Raw genomic sequence first — 16,517 nt, 5'->3', positions numbered from 1 at the left:
GCCTTTATTGAGCCACCAGTCATGATTTATACCCAAGGGATTTATAACCTGCTCAGGCAGACTCAGCTGCTTTGTAATACTGGGCTGTGCTTGCCCAAGGACCACCTGTTTATTTAATATAAATATTGTACATTTATTATTTGTGATTATATTTCCTTTCCTCCCTGGAAGCACTGAGTGTCCATTGAAAATGACAAAATCAAAAAGAACAGTTACCTGTTCTCATGAGTGGTGCTTTTCCACCAAACAAGGCACTCAGAGTACAAAAGTTAAATTTCAGGCAGCAATGAAACCTCACAGGTCAATGAGATGATATTGCAAATAGGATAAAATTATGACCTTTTTGTTTTCTAAGACAATAGGTACCTTAAGGTTCTGATATTAAACTCAGACTGGTCTAGGGGAAGCTGAAGAAATGTTACTTATTCATTGAGATCATTTATTATTCTGTATAAAAACATCTCTGTACAGCCTTCACTAGAAACTCTGTGTTCTTAACTTGGTGCACGTTGAAGGGTTTATCAAGAACTCTCAAAAACACTAAACTTTGTGGAAGATCTCTTCTATTCCTATCCTTGGCTTTCTCTGGCCACTTCCACCAAAGCCAGTCCCACATCAGATATGTGAAACTGGTAAAAATTCAGTGCCATGGCAGGAAGGGTCTGGAAAGAGAGAGAGCTGGAGGCAACAGTGTGAGAGCAGGAACCAGGAATGGTCAACTTAGCACTGGAAAGCTGGGTCTTCACAAGAGGAGGGGAAATATGGAAAGATAAATTGTTTCTGAACTTGCATCAGTGTGCATTTTTTTCTGTTTTTTCCAAAATCTTCCCCTTTCAGCCGTTCTCTTCCTCCTTCCAACCCTTCTGTGAAGTCATCCCAATTTGCACCTACATCCAGAGCTGACTGTGGACTGAGCATTTCCCTGCACTATCCACCCCCCTTTTTCTACCCCAGTTTGTACTCAGAGAAGAGCTCCTTACATCTCATATGAAGACAGAGAAACTTTCCTGAAAGCCATTTCTCCCTCCCAGCTCAGTGCTGCCTGACCTGCTGTCTCTTCTTGCTGTGCACCACCACATTTGTTTGCATCTCTGCCTGCTCTGGGGGCTACAAGGAATTGCTGTTTTTCCTTTGATTAGCAGCACCAGTAAGAGGTACCAGCACTATTTCTGCTGTCAGCTCTGTCTCTGTGACAGGCTGTGAACCATCTGGATGTCTTTGCATCTTGCAGCAATAAAAGCACCACAGTCCTAAACCCCCAATCTCGGATTGTCAACCCCTCATGGAGCAGAACTTGCCTCTCCACAGAGACCAGGGCTGCCACAAAAACACCAAAACCCCTCCCCAAATCCCATCTCCACCTCTCCAGAACTCCAGGCAGCAGAGGAGCTGCTGTTAAACAATCTGAGGGTTGCTATGTGCTCAGTGATTGAGTCCTTGCCTAACAAATTATAGCAACTTACATAGATAATATTAGCAGAGCAGACACAGACACTCTTTGGGGTAATGTATCAAAGAAAGGTGACAGACAGAGAAAGAATGCTTAAAAAGAAAGTTGTGACCTCTATTATGCTAAAAAGAAATAGAAATTGTCACTTTCTGCACGTATCTTTCATCTGCAACTCCCCACGGGCTGGGAATCTCTTCCACCAAGGGAAAAGTGAATTTTTTGCATGCCAGCAAATGAAAAGCCAGAGCAGCACCAGCAGAAAGGTTTGGTGAGGTTGAAGCAAGGCTGTGTGAAGTTATTGAGCAGATATATGTTTAACAATGTTTGGCATGGGGAAGGCTTCACAGTAAATAACAAAAACTGCTACAAATATGCATCAGATTTAAAAGAAAAAAAAACCCAAAACCAATGAAAAAGAAACCAATCAACAAAAGCACAAAAAAAAAATAAAAGAGGGTCTTTCTTAATTTCATTTTTACCAGTAGCCTGATGGTTCTGAGATTACCAAGATCTTGTAAGAGAAACAATTTTGTCAGGACCTGAGTGTAAAACCTGAGGTGTGGAGACCCAGATTTGTGGAAGCCAAAAGCTCAGGCAGCCTGTGGGAGCTGGGAAGCTCATGGCTACAGGCCAGACTGCAGCTGGGACACCTCAGCATCCATCAGTTGGAGAGAGACCAAAAAATGACTCCCAACTCCCCAATCAGCATTTGCTGTACTCAGGGAGTAAACAAAGAGGACAATGCTGGACTGTGAAGATCCAGAGTATGGGACATTAATCACAGGTGCTTTCTGTGACCACTGTGGGAGGAAACACTTCATCACTTCATCCAGATGCTGTCAAATGAAGCCTTGAGCAATTCTCTGGTGACTTAGGGGACAGTAACATCAGTACCCTGAGATGAGACAAGGTCTCACCACCAGCTTTTCACCTTCTATTTCATGGGAAAGAAACTGCCCAAGGAGTCCTGCAGTTCTCTGGGCTATTCCTCAGAACACAGTTCCAACTTCTTCCCCACCCACCAATGATTGCTGGAAGATCTACAAACACTGGGAGCAACAGCCCCATTTTGGCTCCTTCCACCTTTTAATTCTTTGAAGTCTCACTAAAAGCTCCACACTTTGATGAACAACAATCACCATGTTTTCCCCTAAAATCTAGTTCTCATGGGATTTTCGTTTCTAACACAAACCTGACAACTAGAATAGCAATTTTTTAACATTTGCTGAGAATAGTCAAACTTTCAACACTGAAAATGTTCAGCCTTAGGCAGACTCTCACCTTGAGTGAGAGCTTTGCATGTCTTGGTGTGGAGAAAATGCAAAAAGCTGCATTTTTGAGTGTGTGTGGTGCCAGGGGAGCAGCAGGGAGAAATTAAATGAATGTCACATAATTGACCCTCTGATGGCATCTCTAAGATGTCATTTTCTAACATTTAACTTGCATTCCTCTTTCCCAATCAGCTTTTTATTTCAGCTTACAGCTACACTAGCATCTCATTTTTTCTATTATCTTCCTATTAATGCTTTTCCTTTTTGTTCTATCCTTGCTCCTGCCTACCTTACAATCTTCTCCTATAAGCAGATCAACCTCTAGTCCAGCTGGATGAAATGCTTAATCACTGCTTGAAACTCCTTCCCCTGCACACTGAACAATTTCCTCGAATCACAATTTTCTCACAGCGCACAAAGATCTCTGTCTATCCTCAGATTTGCCTCTAGTATGTGATACAAAATGAATTACATTATATTTTAATAAACCTCGTACTGATCCCTTGAGGATAAATTGAACGACAAAAGATTATTTTATATTGCTTTCAATGCAGTTTTTTGTCAGTGTGAAGAATGTGAGCTTGGGCTTTAACATAACATAGGCACTCTGAAAATAGTTTCCCTGGTCTGGGGGAATATCCCTTGAGAGCTCTGAGGTTTTGCTCAGTTATTTCCTTGGTTAGACAGAAACAAGAGCAGCACCACTGAAATGTCTAGGAATTTCTTGGATGGCCTGCCAACAAAACATCTTCAGCATGTTTCTCAGAATAGGTGTAAAAAACTTCAACAAATTAACAGAAGAAAAACGAGAATCTCCATTTATCACCTCATATGGTGTACTCAAAAGTTTGTGAGTCGACAAAGTTAATATCAATTCGCAGAAGCTGATATGACAAACAACAGAAAAATCACATTGTGACTGGGCAGATAATGTCACCAGAATGAAATGCCAAGACAGTTTTGGTGATGGATGAAAACTACGAGCTATGAGCTATGTATGAGATGCACTTGCAGCAAACGCTGGCGGGCGTTGCGATGGGAACAGCGAGGGGAGAGGTTTTTATACCTGATAAATGTTTTCCTCCGTTTCAGGCTCACGGATGGGCTCGTGTCCAGCCTCAAACACAATGTACTATGGCAGCAGCGCCAGAGAGGGACAGTCAGAGATGAAACAGAAGGGAAAAAGGCCGTTTGGAATTCCACGTCAAAACAAAGGCAGGCATTAAAGAAACAACTTCAAAGCACAGGCTGGCAGCAGGACAACTGGTTTGTTGGGAAGCACCAGGAAAGGTTGTTTCATATTTCATGAACAGGCCTAAATCTCTTCTTAATGATCATTAGAGTAACTCCCTAATTCTTCCTTGCCAGGGAGACTGCCTGGTCTGGTAGTAATTTTCTAAGGCAACATGAATATTGCCTCTTTTACATAATGGCAATTATTTCCACATATATTTCTTGTCTATGAACCAAAGTGCTAAATCCAAGGTGGGAGAACGGGCTGGTGTGTGTGGAACAGGCCACATGGCAAAAGGCTGGCACAACACTTTTTCATTTTCAGGTTCTTGCTTTATTGTGAAGAGTACAGAACAAAACTCCTGACATTATAAGAGCTGAACAGTAATTTAGGGCATCCTGACTCTTATCATCTTCCTTGCTGCACCTTAGGCACTGTTCAATATTCACTAATGGTTGACTTGGATCCTTTCAGTGTGACTCCCACTGATATGCCTAAGTGGAAGAACACAGAATCCCCAGGAAAAAAAGAAATAAACTATCACATACTTTGTTTCAGCACAAAAACACGAGAATGAAATTACATCTTTTTCTTCTTCACACTCAGCAGGGTATTGGACATGAATATATTGACACATTTCTGATAATCATCTTTGCTCCCAGACATTTTTCTTGGATGGAGCGAGACTTAAATTTCAGATCTATTATTAAATCATAGCTCAAACACCAACAAGGGAGTGTGTTACAACATCAGTGCTACTGTTGGGTTTTTTTTCCCCAAATATTCACCCTCTGAATTAAATTCTGGCTCCAAAGAAAACAAAAACAAAATGTCAACTTATTACTATGAGGACAAGATGTCACCTTCCCTAATTCTCAGAGTAGCTCCCTTTTCAGTTAAAAGTTTGTATTAAAAAATTATGACAAATCTCATTTTGAAACTTAAAATCTGGACACACAAGCCACATTTAAAGTAGCATTTATGACATATTTCATCTAATATTTCCATACTCCAACAGAAATATTCCATTCTATACAGACATATTGTGCCATTACTTACAGCTTCATCTCTAAATATGCTATTTTCTGTGGAGGTTTTAAAGTAAAAAAAACTCAGTAAACTTCAAAACATCTTGTTCAAGGTTTTGGCTGTGTTTGAAGATAACATGTATCTAGTTATTTCTGAAACTCCAAGGCCATACAGCTTCAGAAATTACCTGGTATACAGGATCTTCTACATCTTCTTCCAAAATTGTCTACAGCAAAGTAAGAGGACAGGCAGTAAAAGCAAAGAACATAAACAGCAGAGATAAAAGAACTGTATTCAGAAATTAAAGGACAGCAAAGGAATAAGCAAAATGGGCAGGTAAGTTTATAGTTTCCTTTCTTTAGGATACAGATAAAGTCACATTATGGTACAAAGCTTTATTCAAGTTCCACCCGAGTTTAACAATCTGCACCTTGTTTGACTTGATTCAAACACAAACATTCAGAAGTATATTGAATCTCCCCTAAAGTATGAGACACTTCAATCCTGGCTTACAACACTTTAAACCTGGCTTACAACACTTAAAGCCTGGCTTACAACACTTAAAACCTGACTTAAAACACCTAAAGCCTGGCTTACAACACCTAAAGCCTGGCTTACAACACTTAAAGCCTGGCTTACAACACTGACCCTTCATTAAAGTTTTCCTTTTGATAGAGAAGAAACACTAAGCAGGAAATGAGGGGATCATTTCCAGCTGCTGACCAGGTTCAGCACACCCCAGGGACACTTTGAGCTCAGTTTAATCCTAGGCTGGGCTCAGGATGGCTGCTGGGCTCACGCTGGTCCTTGGGAAGCCAGCACTGCTCAAACCCACTGCTGTCAGAAGTGCTGAGGATGCTCAGAGCTTCTCTGGAGCACTTTGGGGGGAAACTCCAAACCCAAATTTTCGTGGCAGTAGTCTAAGCTTATTGGTGTACCTGGTATACCGCCTGCTCACACTGTTTGTCCTTTTGTGCCTTTTTTTCCATTTCTTCCCTTTGTTTCAGTTCGTAGATGAGCTGAAACAGGTCTCGTAAGTCCAGGATTACAGGTTCAGCCTAAGGAAGCAAAAACAGGGTGGAGAATTTCTGTAGGGGAAAATAAACACCTCTTATCCCATCCTGCTGATAGAGCACCTTCACAATGAAACTTAGTAGAGAATTAATTTCTATCTCAGCACCCAGGCCTGGGTTAATTCCCGCTGAACTAACTATGCTTGAAAATTAATGATAATTATAGTTATGAATATAAAAAGCATTATGAATAAAAAGGCACATGGATGAATGTAAAGGCATATTTATTAGTGGTTTCTCACCCACTGAAATTACAGCAGAGTGCACACAATGTGGGTTTCCATGAGTATAGGAATATAAGCAAATTTGTCTTCATCCAGTCTAGCCTAGCTAGAAAGGTAAACAATAACCAATTATAACAAAACAAATCATAAAAAAATGGGAACAATGAAACACACTCTCTTTTGCCCAAGCTGGTTCCATTAATTTGCTATTTAAGATCTACACAGACACTTGTGACCAGTTAAGCACAATCATAAACAACCCAAGACCAGCCTCTTGAACAGCTCCTTACAAATGGCTTTTCAGCTGAGTTCCATGGCAGAAAATGACAGTGATTTGATACTTACTGCCTGGGCTGTTTTTATTGCCACAAATCTATGATTTCCCTCCTTTCCACACACGTATCCAAATGCTCGGTGGTCTGTGATATCCTTTGCAATGTAGGAAATTTCATGAACTGCGTGGTGATGCTGGAGTAGCTAAAAAAAAAACCACCAAACAACAGTAGAGAATATCCATCAGAATGTTTGATTAAAAAGCAGTATAATTTCTCCTTCACCACTTTAGCTGGGTCACAACACATTCTGATATAAAGCCAATTAATATCTGAACTCTTTAAGCCTCTTTTTTTCTCAAAATCTAAATTTGGCTTGCTTTTGTATTTTGACTAAAAGCTTCCACTGATGATTTTTCTAGGTATCTTTAAGTGAAATATAATTACATAAAAAATGTATTACCTAGCTACTACCTACACAGCGTGCCAGGCACAGAATCAGTATTTCTTGGTACATAAATAAGCAGGGGCTACAGAAACTTGTAGCTTTACACAGGGTGACTCCCAGGCCAGGCAGATCTACAGAGCTCCAGTTGAGATCTCCAATACCTCAAGGAATCAGTATCAGACCTGCCTTATCTCTACAAAAATCAGCAACAGCCAGTGCAAGAGACTTCACTTCAAGCAGTAATGCAGCTTCAAATGCTTATTTTCCTCAAATGAATGTAAATGTAATTATTTAACTGGAAATCAATGCTGAATGCAAAAGTCCACATTTTACATAAAATCCCACTTTGGTGAATTGTAATAATAAAAAGACTTAATTTTAACTGTGTGAGCAAAATTCTGTTCAGAGTCAGGACGTGAATCTGAGGCTCTCAGAAGCCTCTCTTGTAGTGACAGAATCTTTCACACTTTGCACTAAACAGCATTTTATTATCAAAGTAATAGAGAAGTATTCCCACTTAAAATAATGTCCTTGTAAAGCTTATCTAAAACAATCTATTAGTTTCAATTTCTACCTTCTGATAGATTGACCCACTCTTGTATCATCTAGGGATAATGCTATTTCTGAGAGCAGGCAAAGCCTCGCAGAGAATTCTTTGGAGGTCCAGATTCCTGCTGGCTTTGAGAAAAAGCACATCTTGAAAACCAGCATGGTATCCAGGCAATCTCTAAACAAGCAGTTATTTTTGGAGTTTAAAAAAGAGAAGTTAAAGTTTGAAAATTCAGAAGGAGGGAGGATGTCTGTGTGAGGCAGGGAAAAGGCTGAGGGTGCGCAGGGCGAGTGACGGGACTGCTGCAGGGCAGGGAGAGGGATCTGAAAGGAGAGGCAGCCTGCAAGAGATGGATGGCTCCATATAAAACAAAAGACTGGACATGTTTCATTTTCATTTCACAGTAAATGGCTCTTAATGTCCCCATATCAAGATTGCTTGCTCGTGGCAGAGTTAAGTGTTGCCAGTGACTGCAGGCAGAACGGGGCTCAGCTGAAGGTGCACTTCAGACTCTCCTGACGTGTTGAGCGTTTAAAATTAATGATGGGATCTTACTTAGATAATACAGGGATATTGATTTATTAGGTTTTTTTTGAAAACCAAGTTACATGCTATCTGTTAGGATGAAATGAAATGTTCCCATCTCTCTATTCTGCATATGACAGGGAACGTTATCTCTGGCTCCTATTAAATCAAAGTTCTCTGACATTGCTTTATTGATTGCCAGGCAGCGTTTTGCACTGAAATTAAACTGTGATCAGATGCCTTCCTCATGGAATTAAATTTGAAGATTGTTCTACCATGGAAGAGTATCACCCACAAGGTAAGAGAGCAGATGGAGATGCTCCAATTTATTTGGGAATCCACATTCACTGTTCAAAAATCTTTACATTTCCAATGGTTATGATATTTCACACACTGTATCAACAGAAATAGAATTAAGTAAAGATGACTGCAATTATTCTTTTCTGTATTTTACTGGATGGAGTGTTTAGGGAGAGCTTTTCACTTGTTTGAGGGACACTGAGTTACAACACACATGTGAAACGCAATGGTGCATGCACACATCTGTACTCAAACGTAGATATAAACACACCTGTGTTTTCCCAGCCCTCAGTTCACCTCATGTGTCCTTTCTACGTATTCTAGTGATCCATTCTAAGCATTATTTACTGAGTGTCTGACTTTTTGCTCCTGCACAGCAGAAATGAGGCTCCTGTTGCAGTCAGCAGAGATTTACCACCGTAAAATGCAAGATCAGAATCCTGTTACTAGTGGCCACAAGCACATAAAATAATTATTTCTCAACTCAGGGATGTTTCTGACACCCCTGTATGCCAATACTGATGGACTCCATCACACACTATTTGAAGTTTTTACTCTGTGCTGAGAGCTGCTACAAACCACTTACCCATCCTTAAGTGAGGTACCAAATTGTTTTGGAGCACTGCAGCACGACAGAACAAATTATAGAGGAGATTTAATTTGTATTATGGTTCAACACAGTCAATTACATATTGCAAAGATTAGAAAGTAATTTAACATTTAAGTTTCAGTTGTTAACAAAATCCACAGCCTCCAAAGTATTTTAGGTCTCCTGTGACTTTAGTCACTGTTACAAATGTTGGAGATTTTAAATGGAAGCACAGATAAAGTCTCAAACTGGGTAACAAGACATTCTTGTGATGCATGAGTTCTTTTTCTCAGGCTAAACATAATGGCATTGTTATATTTTATTCATATACTAAGAAGTTTTTGCCTGGTGTTAAACTCAAAAGTCCAAAATACCCATCTGCACCAAGCCTGCTGCCTTTCCACTTCCCCTTAAGTTTACTCTGGTCTCTCCCACCAGCCATTGTTTCCTCTCCTTTTCTCCATTCCATCCCCTGCCTCTCCTCTTCCCCCAGGTTGCTCCCTGTACATCACACTGAATTGATTTAGCTGCCTCTGAGATCTGCAGCATTTCTAATTTCCCTCAGGCTGCTTGGCACCTATCATAAATTTTTTCACCCCTTATCCTCATCTTGCCCCTTTATTTCCATGCTGTAGCCTCCAGTGCCACTAAATCAATTAAGTCAATCAATTAAGTACTTGGAGGGTCCAGCAATCATGTCAAAAATGTGAGTTAGATGGCATGAGAAAGTCACTGCTTTACTATCGCTATTTCTCTTTTAATGAGGTTGTCTATTTAGAGGAGCCTGGGGCACAGTGTTAAGAGCCACAACAACAAAAAAAAATATCCTGCAAGCTGCAAATCCTCCTGGAAAAGCTGCCCCACCACGAGCAGGAGGCTTGTTCCACACACTATTACATCCAGCAGGACAAGTCTCACAGGGATTGGGGATGCACAGCCTCTCACCTGGAGCATGCTGAGCCTGGTTTCAGAGAGCTGGGATCAACTGGGAGCTCCACTATGGATGCTGGGATGTGGGATGCACATGGACCAAGCCTATTCCTGCCTATTCACACTGGAATAAGCAATAAAACATTTTGCCTGGATAAACTCCCTGAACACCTCAGTTACCTACCAAACTGCAGAGTCCTTAATGGATTCATAATTAAATAACTTCATGGAGCATAGTTTCAGCCATGCTGCAAGTCCCCTCTATTCCAACTGGAACTGCTCAGCAGCACCTAAGGAAACCAGGCTCTATCTTTATAGGAAGATCATGGGGAAAAAAAATCACAGAAATTGAAGCTAACAGGGAAAATGAATGGTAAAGCCTTACACCAGGAAGCTCAGCAAGCCCCAAGTGTGGCAGGACTTGACCATTATTTACTGCAACACATCCAGGGAAAAAAGTGAATTGCAAAAGATGTGAGTGGCTCTGAGGTGAGTTTTATCTCCCTGCTGCAAGAAAACACTGGGTGGCACAGATGGCTCTCCTTCACTGCACCCAGGAGGCTGCTGTGCTCCTTAACAGGGCCCAACATGCAGCACCTGGTCCAGTGCTCCTCATGACCATTTCCTTACAATTCCTGTTTGTTTCAGCTGATATTTGCAGGGATCTTGGGGACAAGAACACAACACAAGCACTTCCTTAATTGCTGTGTTTGTGCTGCAGTGCTGCTCTGCTGTTCCCTTAAAATGCACTTCCCCAAAACCTCTTCCTGACATAGATTTTTTCCCATTAAGGTGCATGGAAACCTCTCCAGCAGTTGTGAACCCTTCCACCTCCTCTCCCTCTAGAGAAAAGTACATTTCAGTGGGACTGTGTACACACAATTTGGAGGAAAAGTCAACAGTCTCAAATGTCAGGGTGAAATGAAAAACACATCAATAAATTGCATTTGCATCACAAACTTGCTTGTGTTGTTTCCTGGAACTTGGTATTTGGATGGCAGATGGGGTGGCAAGACATCAGCCTCATGAGATAAGGCAGGGAATGAGCAGATGGGGAAATGAAACAACCACTGCAAAAATTCTCAGTTTCATGTAAAGGAGCAGAGAGAAGACAGCTCAGTGTTATTTCAGAGCTACAGCTGCCAACAACTTCAAACTCCCTGCAAATTACTACTGGACAGAGCACAGGGTGACTGAGAAACATCTTATTCCCATCTGACAGCCCTTCCCTACTGTCATGAACACTTCAGTCACCTTCGGAGAAGGAACAGAACAAACAATATATGACAGATCACTGTAATCCTAAATGTGATAGTGCTTAGTGTGAGGAAACACTTGATAGCCCAAAAAAGTCTGTTTAATAAACATTTACTGCAACATGTGGAAAATTTTATCAGGTTTGATCTAGGAAAGGAAGAGAGCTGTAGAGTTTAAGCTTAGCAAATTATCACAATACTGAATTCCTACAAGAAGAGCAAAGAGTTTTGAAATAAAACATCATTGCAATTCAGCTTTCAAAAAGAAATGTCACAAATGAAAACCTGAAAAGCAAAACCCACTGGAAACCTTTGGCAGCTATGGAGATTTCAGTACTGGGAGGCATTTCCCAGCACTGGCCAAGATGACCAGTCCTGGTCACAAAACAGCATAAACTGAAAAAACCCCATGGAGTGGGGGCTGAACCCTTCCCCCTGAAGGAGAGCCCAGTCCTGAATCTGTTTGAGCCAGAGACACTCATGGAATGTAGGCTGAACAACAGATTATGGACTTTCCTTCTGCAAAAATACCCCACTCCAAGAACAGCAGCAGAAAAGGAAAATGTAACCTCCAGAGCGTTGCCCAAGCCTGAAGGGCCCTCTCAGATGGCAGCCTGTAAGGATGGTTACACAATGAGAAGAAAATAAATCTGTCTAATCCCCGTGCTTCCTCCACACACACTGATTTTGCAGACAATAACCTGAGGAAAGACTTTTCTAAGTGCCAGCTACTAAAAGGCGTCTCAGTGCCCAAGCTCTGCAATAAAAACACTTGGCACAAAAAGCTCACTTTGAGATTATATGCAGATCAAAGCTTGGTCTGTGTAGCACAAAGGGGCACATGAAATATGGTGCTGATAAAGAGAAGAATCAAAACAGATTTAGCCCCAGCTCTTGCAGACTCAGTCCCTCCAGGGGGGCAGCCGTCTGGCTGTGACACAGCACAGCACCCAGAGAAGTGTGAATTTAATTTCCTTTTAATAACAATAAAAAAACTCGTAAGAGCCATTCTCTTCCTGCAGCCGAGGAGACTGAAGCAAAAAACCCCAGATTATGTGACTTCCTGAGTTTAGCAGCTGAGTCAGGAGGGAGAGAATCAGTGAGCAAGATCCTTTGTGAGGATAAGAACCCGCTCAAGTCCAGGGCTACACTAAGCTCTGCCTGTACACTCCATCCTAAATAAAGGCAAGTACTTCCCAGGAGCACCCCAGGTAAGAGCCTGTTTGGTTGGACTCAGGAAAAGAGCTTAAAAGGGTGCTTGGGCCACAGCTAAAATCCAAATTAATCCCCACCATTCCCTTTGCTTGATGAAAAAAGCATCCTGCTGCTGCCTTTATCTCACCTGGGGAGCCAGAGTGGGAAATTCCAAAGAGAGCAAAGGCAAGTGTCCTTGTGGGTGCCTCTGTGACAGACACACCCAGTGATGCTCTCAGCTGGTGTGGCCCTGTCCCCAACCCCAGAGTCAATTAAGGCAGCAGGACATGGCTCTGCCAGCACAGCAACCTAATTGTGATGAATGGATCTCTGATATTGAGCTGGCTGGATGCTCCAAGAACCTAATTTGTGAAAGAGAACAGTGCTAAGGTAATAAACTTCTGTCCAGCTCTCATAATTTGTAATAATGTTTGACAAAGACCAGATATGAATTTAGTTATTGGTCATTGTCTTCAGAAGCAATGCTAAGTTGCTCATGCAGAAGATCCATTTATTAGATATATGAACTTGGAAAGGGGCAAAACAAAACTGGAACACACATATGGCCAATCTCCCATCTTCACTTCGAAGGCTTTTCAATTTTTTATTGTATCAGAAGTGAAAGTAGCTAGTTAAACCCAAAACCCTTGTCCAATTACTAGGAAGCCCGAGTTATCTTTTAAACATGCACTTGCAAATTTTGTTCCAGGACAAAGAAAATCCTAAAGGGCAAGGAAACATTTTCAGAGAGCTTTGGGAAGACAGATGTGCCACACTGGAGCTGAGATGCTGGGCCTCCCATGAGCCTTGTGCTATTTCCTCATTGTTCTGCATCTGACACAGCCATTGCTCTGTCAGGATGGTTAAAGCAAAGGATCTGCACAGCAAAACCAAGGAGCAGCAGACCTCAACTTTGACACTGAAGTCAATGGCCCCATCAGCTCAGCAATGCAACATGCCCCAAATTCCATCAGCAAGGAGCCCCTACAGGCTGCAGGGCACTGTTTTATGCTGCCATCTCACTGATTCCCAGGGCTGTGACACATCTGACTGCATTCCCCCTGAGCTCCCAGCTCACCACCCACTGCAAAATGGTCAGTGAATCAAAACAGTCATAAATATGCCAGTATTGCCCTCTACTCTCAAGCCAAACCTTCCATACAGCTCAAGTGCAGCACCTTTGACCACACCTTGTATTTTTTCCTGATAGACTCTGCAAGACTCATTGATTAAATCTTGAATTTGAGGGAGCACACTAGTCTGAAATGAGACAGTTTGCTGCAGCATCACTGAACCTCTCCATATTTTTACTGTGTTCATCTTTAGAGCTTGTGAATGTCCTTTGAGCAGCCCTTACTTTTTACAAGCTTCTTTTGTTCCTTTACACCAATATTCCTCACCTTCCTGAAATGCTTTTGATTTACATGAGCAGCACAAGCAATTCTTTCATACAACTCCTGGGAGATTTGGAAGTAATTTTTTTTGGCTTTAGCTGTCTCAGATCTTAACTGCTTCAGATTCAGCAAGCATTACCAGCCACCCTCTTCTTGTAGCCTGTGATTTGAAAAACTCCTCAGTGAGAGGCAGCCACTGATTCTCTTGATTTCTCATGCAACCCCTATAAAGCAGAGCTTGAAAAGATCACAAAAACCATACTCAAATTTAAGTTGCACTGGATAGTCATCAAACAGAAACTTCCTTGCACCATAAACCTACTTGCACAATGTAAGAACTTTACTGGAAAAGAAGAAAAGGACAAGAGGGATTTATTTTGTATTTCTCTATCTATTTCCCAGATACTCTCCCTAATTTAGTAAGACTTTAAAGGGGGCTGAGAGAAAGCACAGGTACAGGAAGAACAAGAGCAGAAAAGGATTCTATGGATTCACAAGCTGTGTACAACCAGTATGTTGTGTTCATGAGCCAGCTGAAAATGAGACAAACCAGTTGAGAATTTCACATGACACAATCTTGGTATCGTTCAAATACAGAAGTGATTTCATAAGCAGAAATTAACCAAGGTACAGAAGCAAGAAGCCCTGTGTTCCACATTGACAGACTGCTTCCAGTGGCTGGTGATGGACTTGGGGCACCTGCATGTCACCAAAGATGACCCTGTAGTGATGAGCTTTACAATTCAGAAACATCATCATGAACAACCAGTCCTGGCCATAAAGACCAAACCATTTTGTTTTCAGTTTTACTACAGAAAAAAAGAGAGGAAAAAATTTCCTCTGAGTTACAATTGCACGTATAAGCGAGCTTCAGACAATCCCATAAATGGGATCATTCATCAATAAATCCTTCATTTGTTCAGGTCCCTCAGCAGACACTTCACCTCAGATATAAACCATCCGTAGCAACATGACAAGTGTGTGTGCAGTACTTGAGCCCTAAGATAAGAATAAAATAAAATGTAAAAGGCAAACCTCAAAGAGACTCTAAAGCAGAATAAAGAACTTGCAGGTAATTTTTTGCTCTATTTTCTTTTTCTTTTCCCCTTGCATTATCCCAAGGTAGGAATTCCTGAAGCTGCCCTTGGCAGGGGCTTGGCACATCACCTTCCAAGAGTTCTGTATTTCAACTCAGGCAGTGGAGACTGTTTTTAAGGTCAGCCCTGGCCCCTTTCAACAGCAATCCCTGCAGCTCCCATTTGCACAGTGTAATGCCCAGAGTTGTTTCTCCCCTGCTCATTTTCATGTAAAGCAGGATGAATATTTGGTTTTAGTCTTCTGCTGCTAATTGAAATCTCCAAAAGCAAACTTTGATTAACTCTCCACATGCAGACCTGGCCACATAGCTGAGAGCACAGATCAGCTCTGTTGGCTTTTCTCTCTCCCTGCCTTGCTTTTCTGTCCTGGCCAGGGGTGTCACACACAGGATCTGCCTTTCAGAAAAGCTCCCTGGCAGTGCTGCCCTCACCTTCTACTGAAATGCAGGCAGCAAAGCCTTTCACAGCTGTGGATGCTGCCTTGTTTCCTTCTTATTCCTTTCACTCTTGCCCCTCTGCAGCTCCTGCACACACCTGGTCTTCTCTTCTCCCCATCAAACCTGAACTTACTCATTTCTGCTTTCCCAGCACTGCTCAGCACTGAGCCTTATGCATGCACAGGTTAGGCTCACACATGCCTTAGACTTTCAAACACTTCCAAATTCCTGTATCACTCACAGGAAAGCATTTGGCTAATTAAAGATCACAGAAGGCTGCACATAAAACCTTTTACAAACCAACTCAGCCTTTTTGAAAGCAAGGACGTATCAAAAAATTGGATTCAAAAATGTATTTTGACTATCTAAAAAGAGAAAAAAATGTACTTTGAGCTATACAGAGCCAGGGCTGGGAGCCATATGCAATATTTTTAAATACCCAGATTTCTTACTTGCTTTAAATGTCAGGGCACTCAAACTAATTAGTGTTCTGCCTCACCTATTCACAGTGCTGCCTTTAAAGCCAGCAGGAATGCTGCTGCCTGTTTCACTGGGAATACCATGATGTGGAATGAGGATGGGAACCACAAAGGATTAGGAAGTATTACCAGCAGAGAGGTAGGATGCTACAATTTAGGGACACAAGAGGCACTGCTGTAATTCCCAATTGCCACCACGTGCTGGGAGCACCTTGGGAGATGCTGTTCCAGCCCCTGACACAAGGGCTGCCACATGCAGAGCACACAGAGCACCCACCAGAAGGGTCAGCAGTACAGGGATCTCATTTGGGAAGACAACTTTTACAAGCAGCTGTTTTTGTACAAAGCAAAGATCTGCTGGTATGTGAAATTTATGGCTTACTCAACTGAAAGAGAGGGATGAAAGCAGGTATTTGTGTTTGTCATCCAGGGGCAGTGGCCTTCCCCCTTCTGCTTCCACAGGGAACTTATTACATCAACTAAGAGGCATAAAAAAGGTGTTTGTGCATCCCCATGGACTATCAGAGTGAACAATGCTCTTGCTGACTTCCCTGTGTTCCTGAAGGCAGAACATCACCCAATGACTTTACTTCCAATGAGTATCTATTACTATCACCCTGCAAACTCTACACACATTTAAAACCAATCCTCTCCTGGAGTTTCCCCCTCTAATTATCCTTGACAGTGAAGGACACCAGCCCCCTTTCCTCTGCCCCCACGAGGCAGCACAGGAATTCAGGAGCAGTGACAGTGCTATTGCTCCTA

At 41.9% G+C, this 16,517-nt stretch overlaps 1 protein-coding gene across 9 annotated transcripts in view; it reads right to left on the bottom strand.

The window, feature by feature from the left end:
- Positions 1 to 16,517, bottom strand: part of DAB1 (DAB adaptor protein 1) — a 211,223-nt gene that overhangs the window by 29,621 nt on the left and 165,085 nt on the right. For 8 of the 9 annotated variants that reach the window (XM_050977576.1, XM_050977577.1, XM_050977581.1 and 5 more), the window contains 2 exons: positions 6,627 to 6,758; positions 5,923 to 6,042 (listed from right to left, as the gene is read on the bottom strand). The exons of the other annotated variant lie outside the window; for it this stretch is intronic. In XM_050977576.1, the coding sequence (XP_050833533.1) occupies positions 5,923 to 6,042; positions 6,627 to 6,758 (252 nt within the window). The remainder of the gene's footprint in view (positions 1 to 5,922; positions 6,043 to 6,626; positions 6,759 to 16,517) is intronic. 9 annotated transcript variants of the gene reach the window in all.

Source organism: Serinus canaria, chromosome 8, assembly GCF_022539315.1.
Source record: "Serinus canaria isolate serCan28SL12 chromosome 8, serCan2020, whole genome shotgun sequence".
Lineage (NCBI taxonomy): Eukaryota > Metazoa > Chordata > Aves > Passeriformes > Fringillidae > Serinus > Serinus canaria.
Note: the sequence above shows the minus strand (reverse complement) of the source record. Positions and strands in the feature narration are given on the sequence as shown.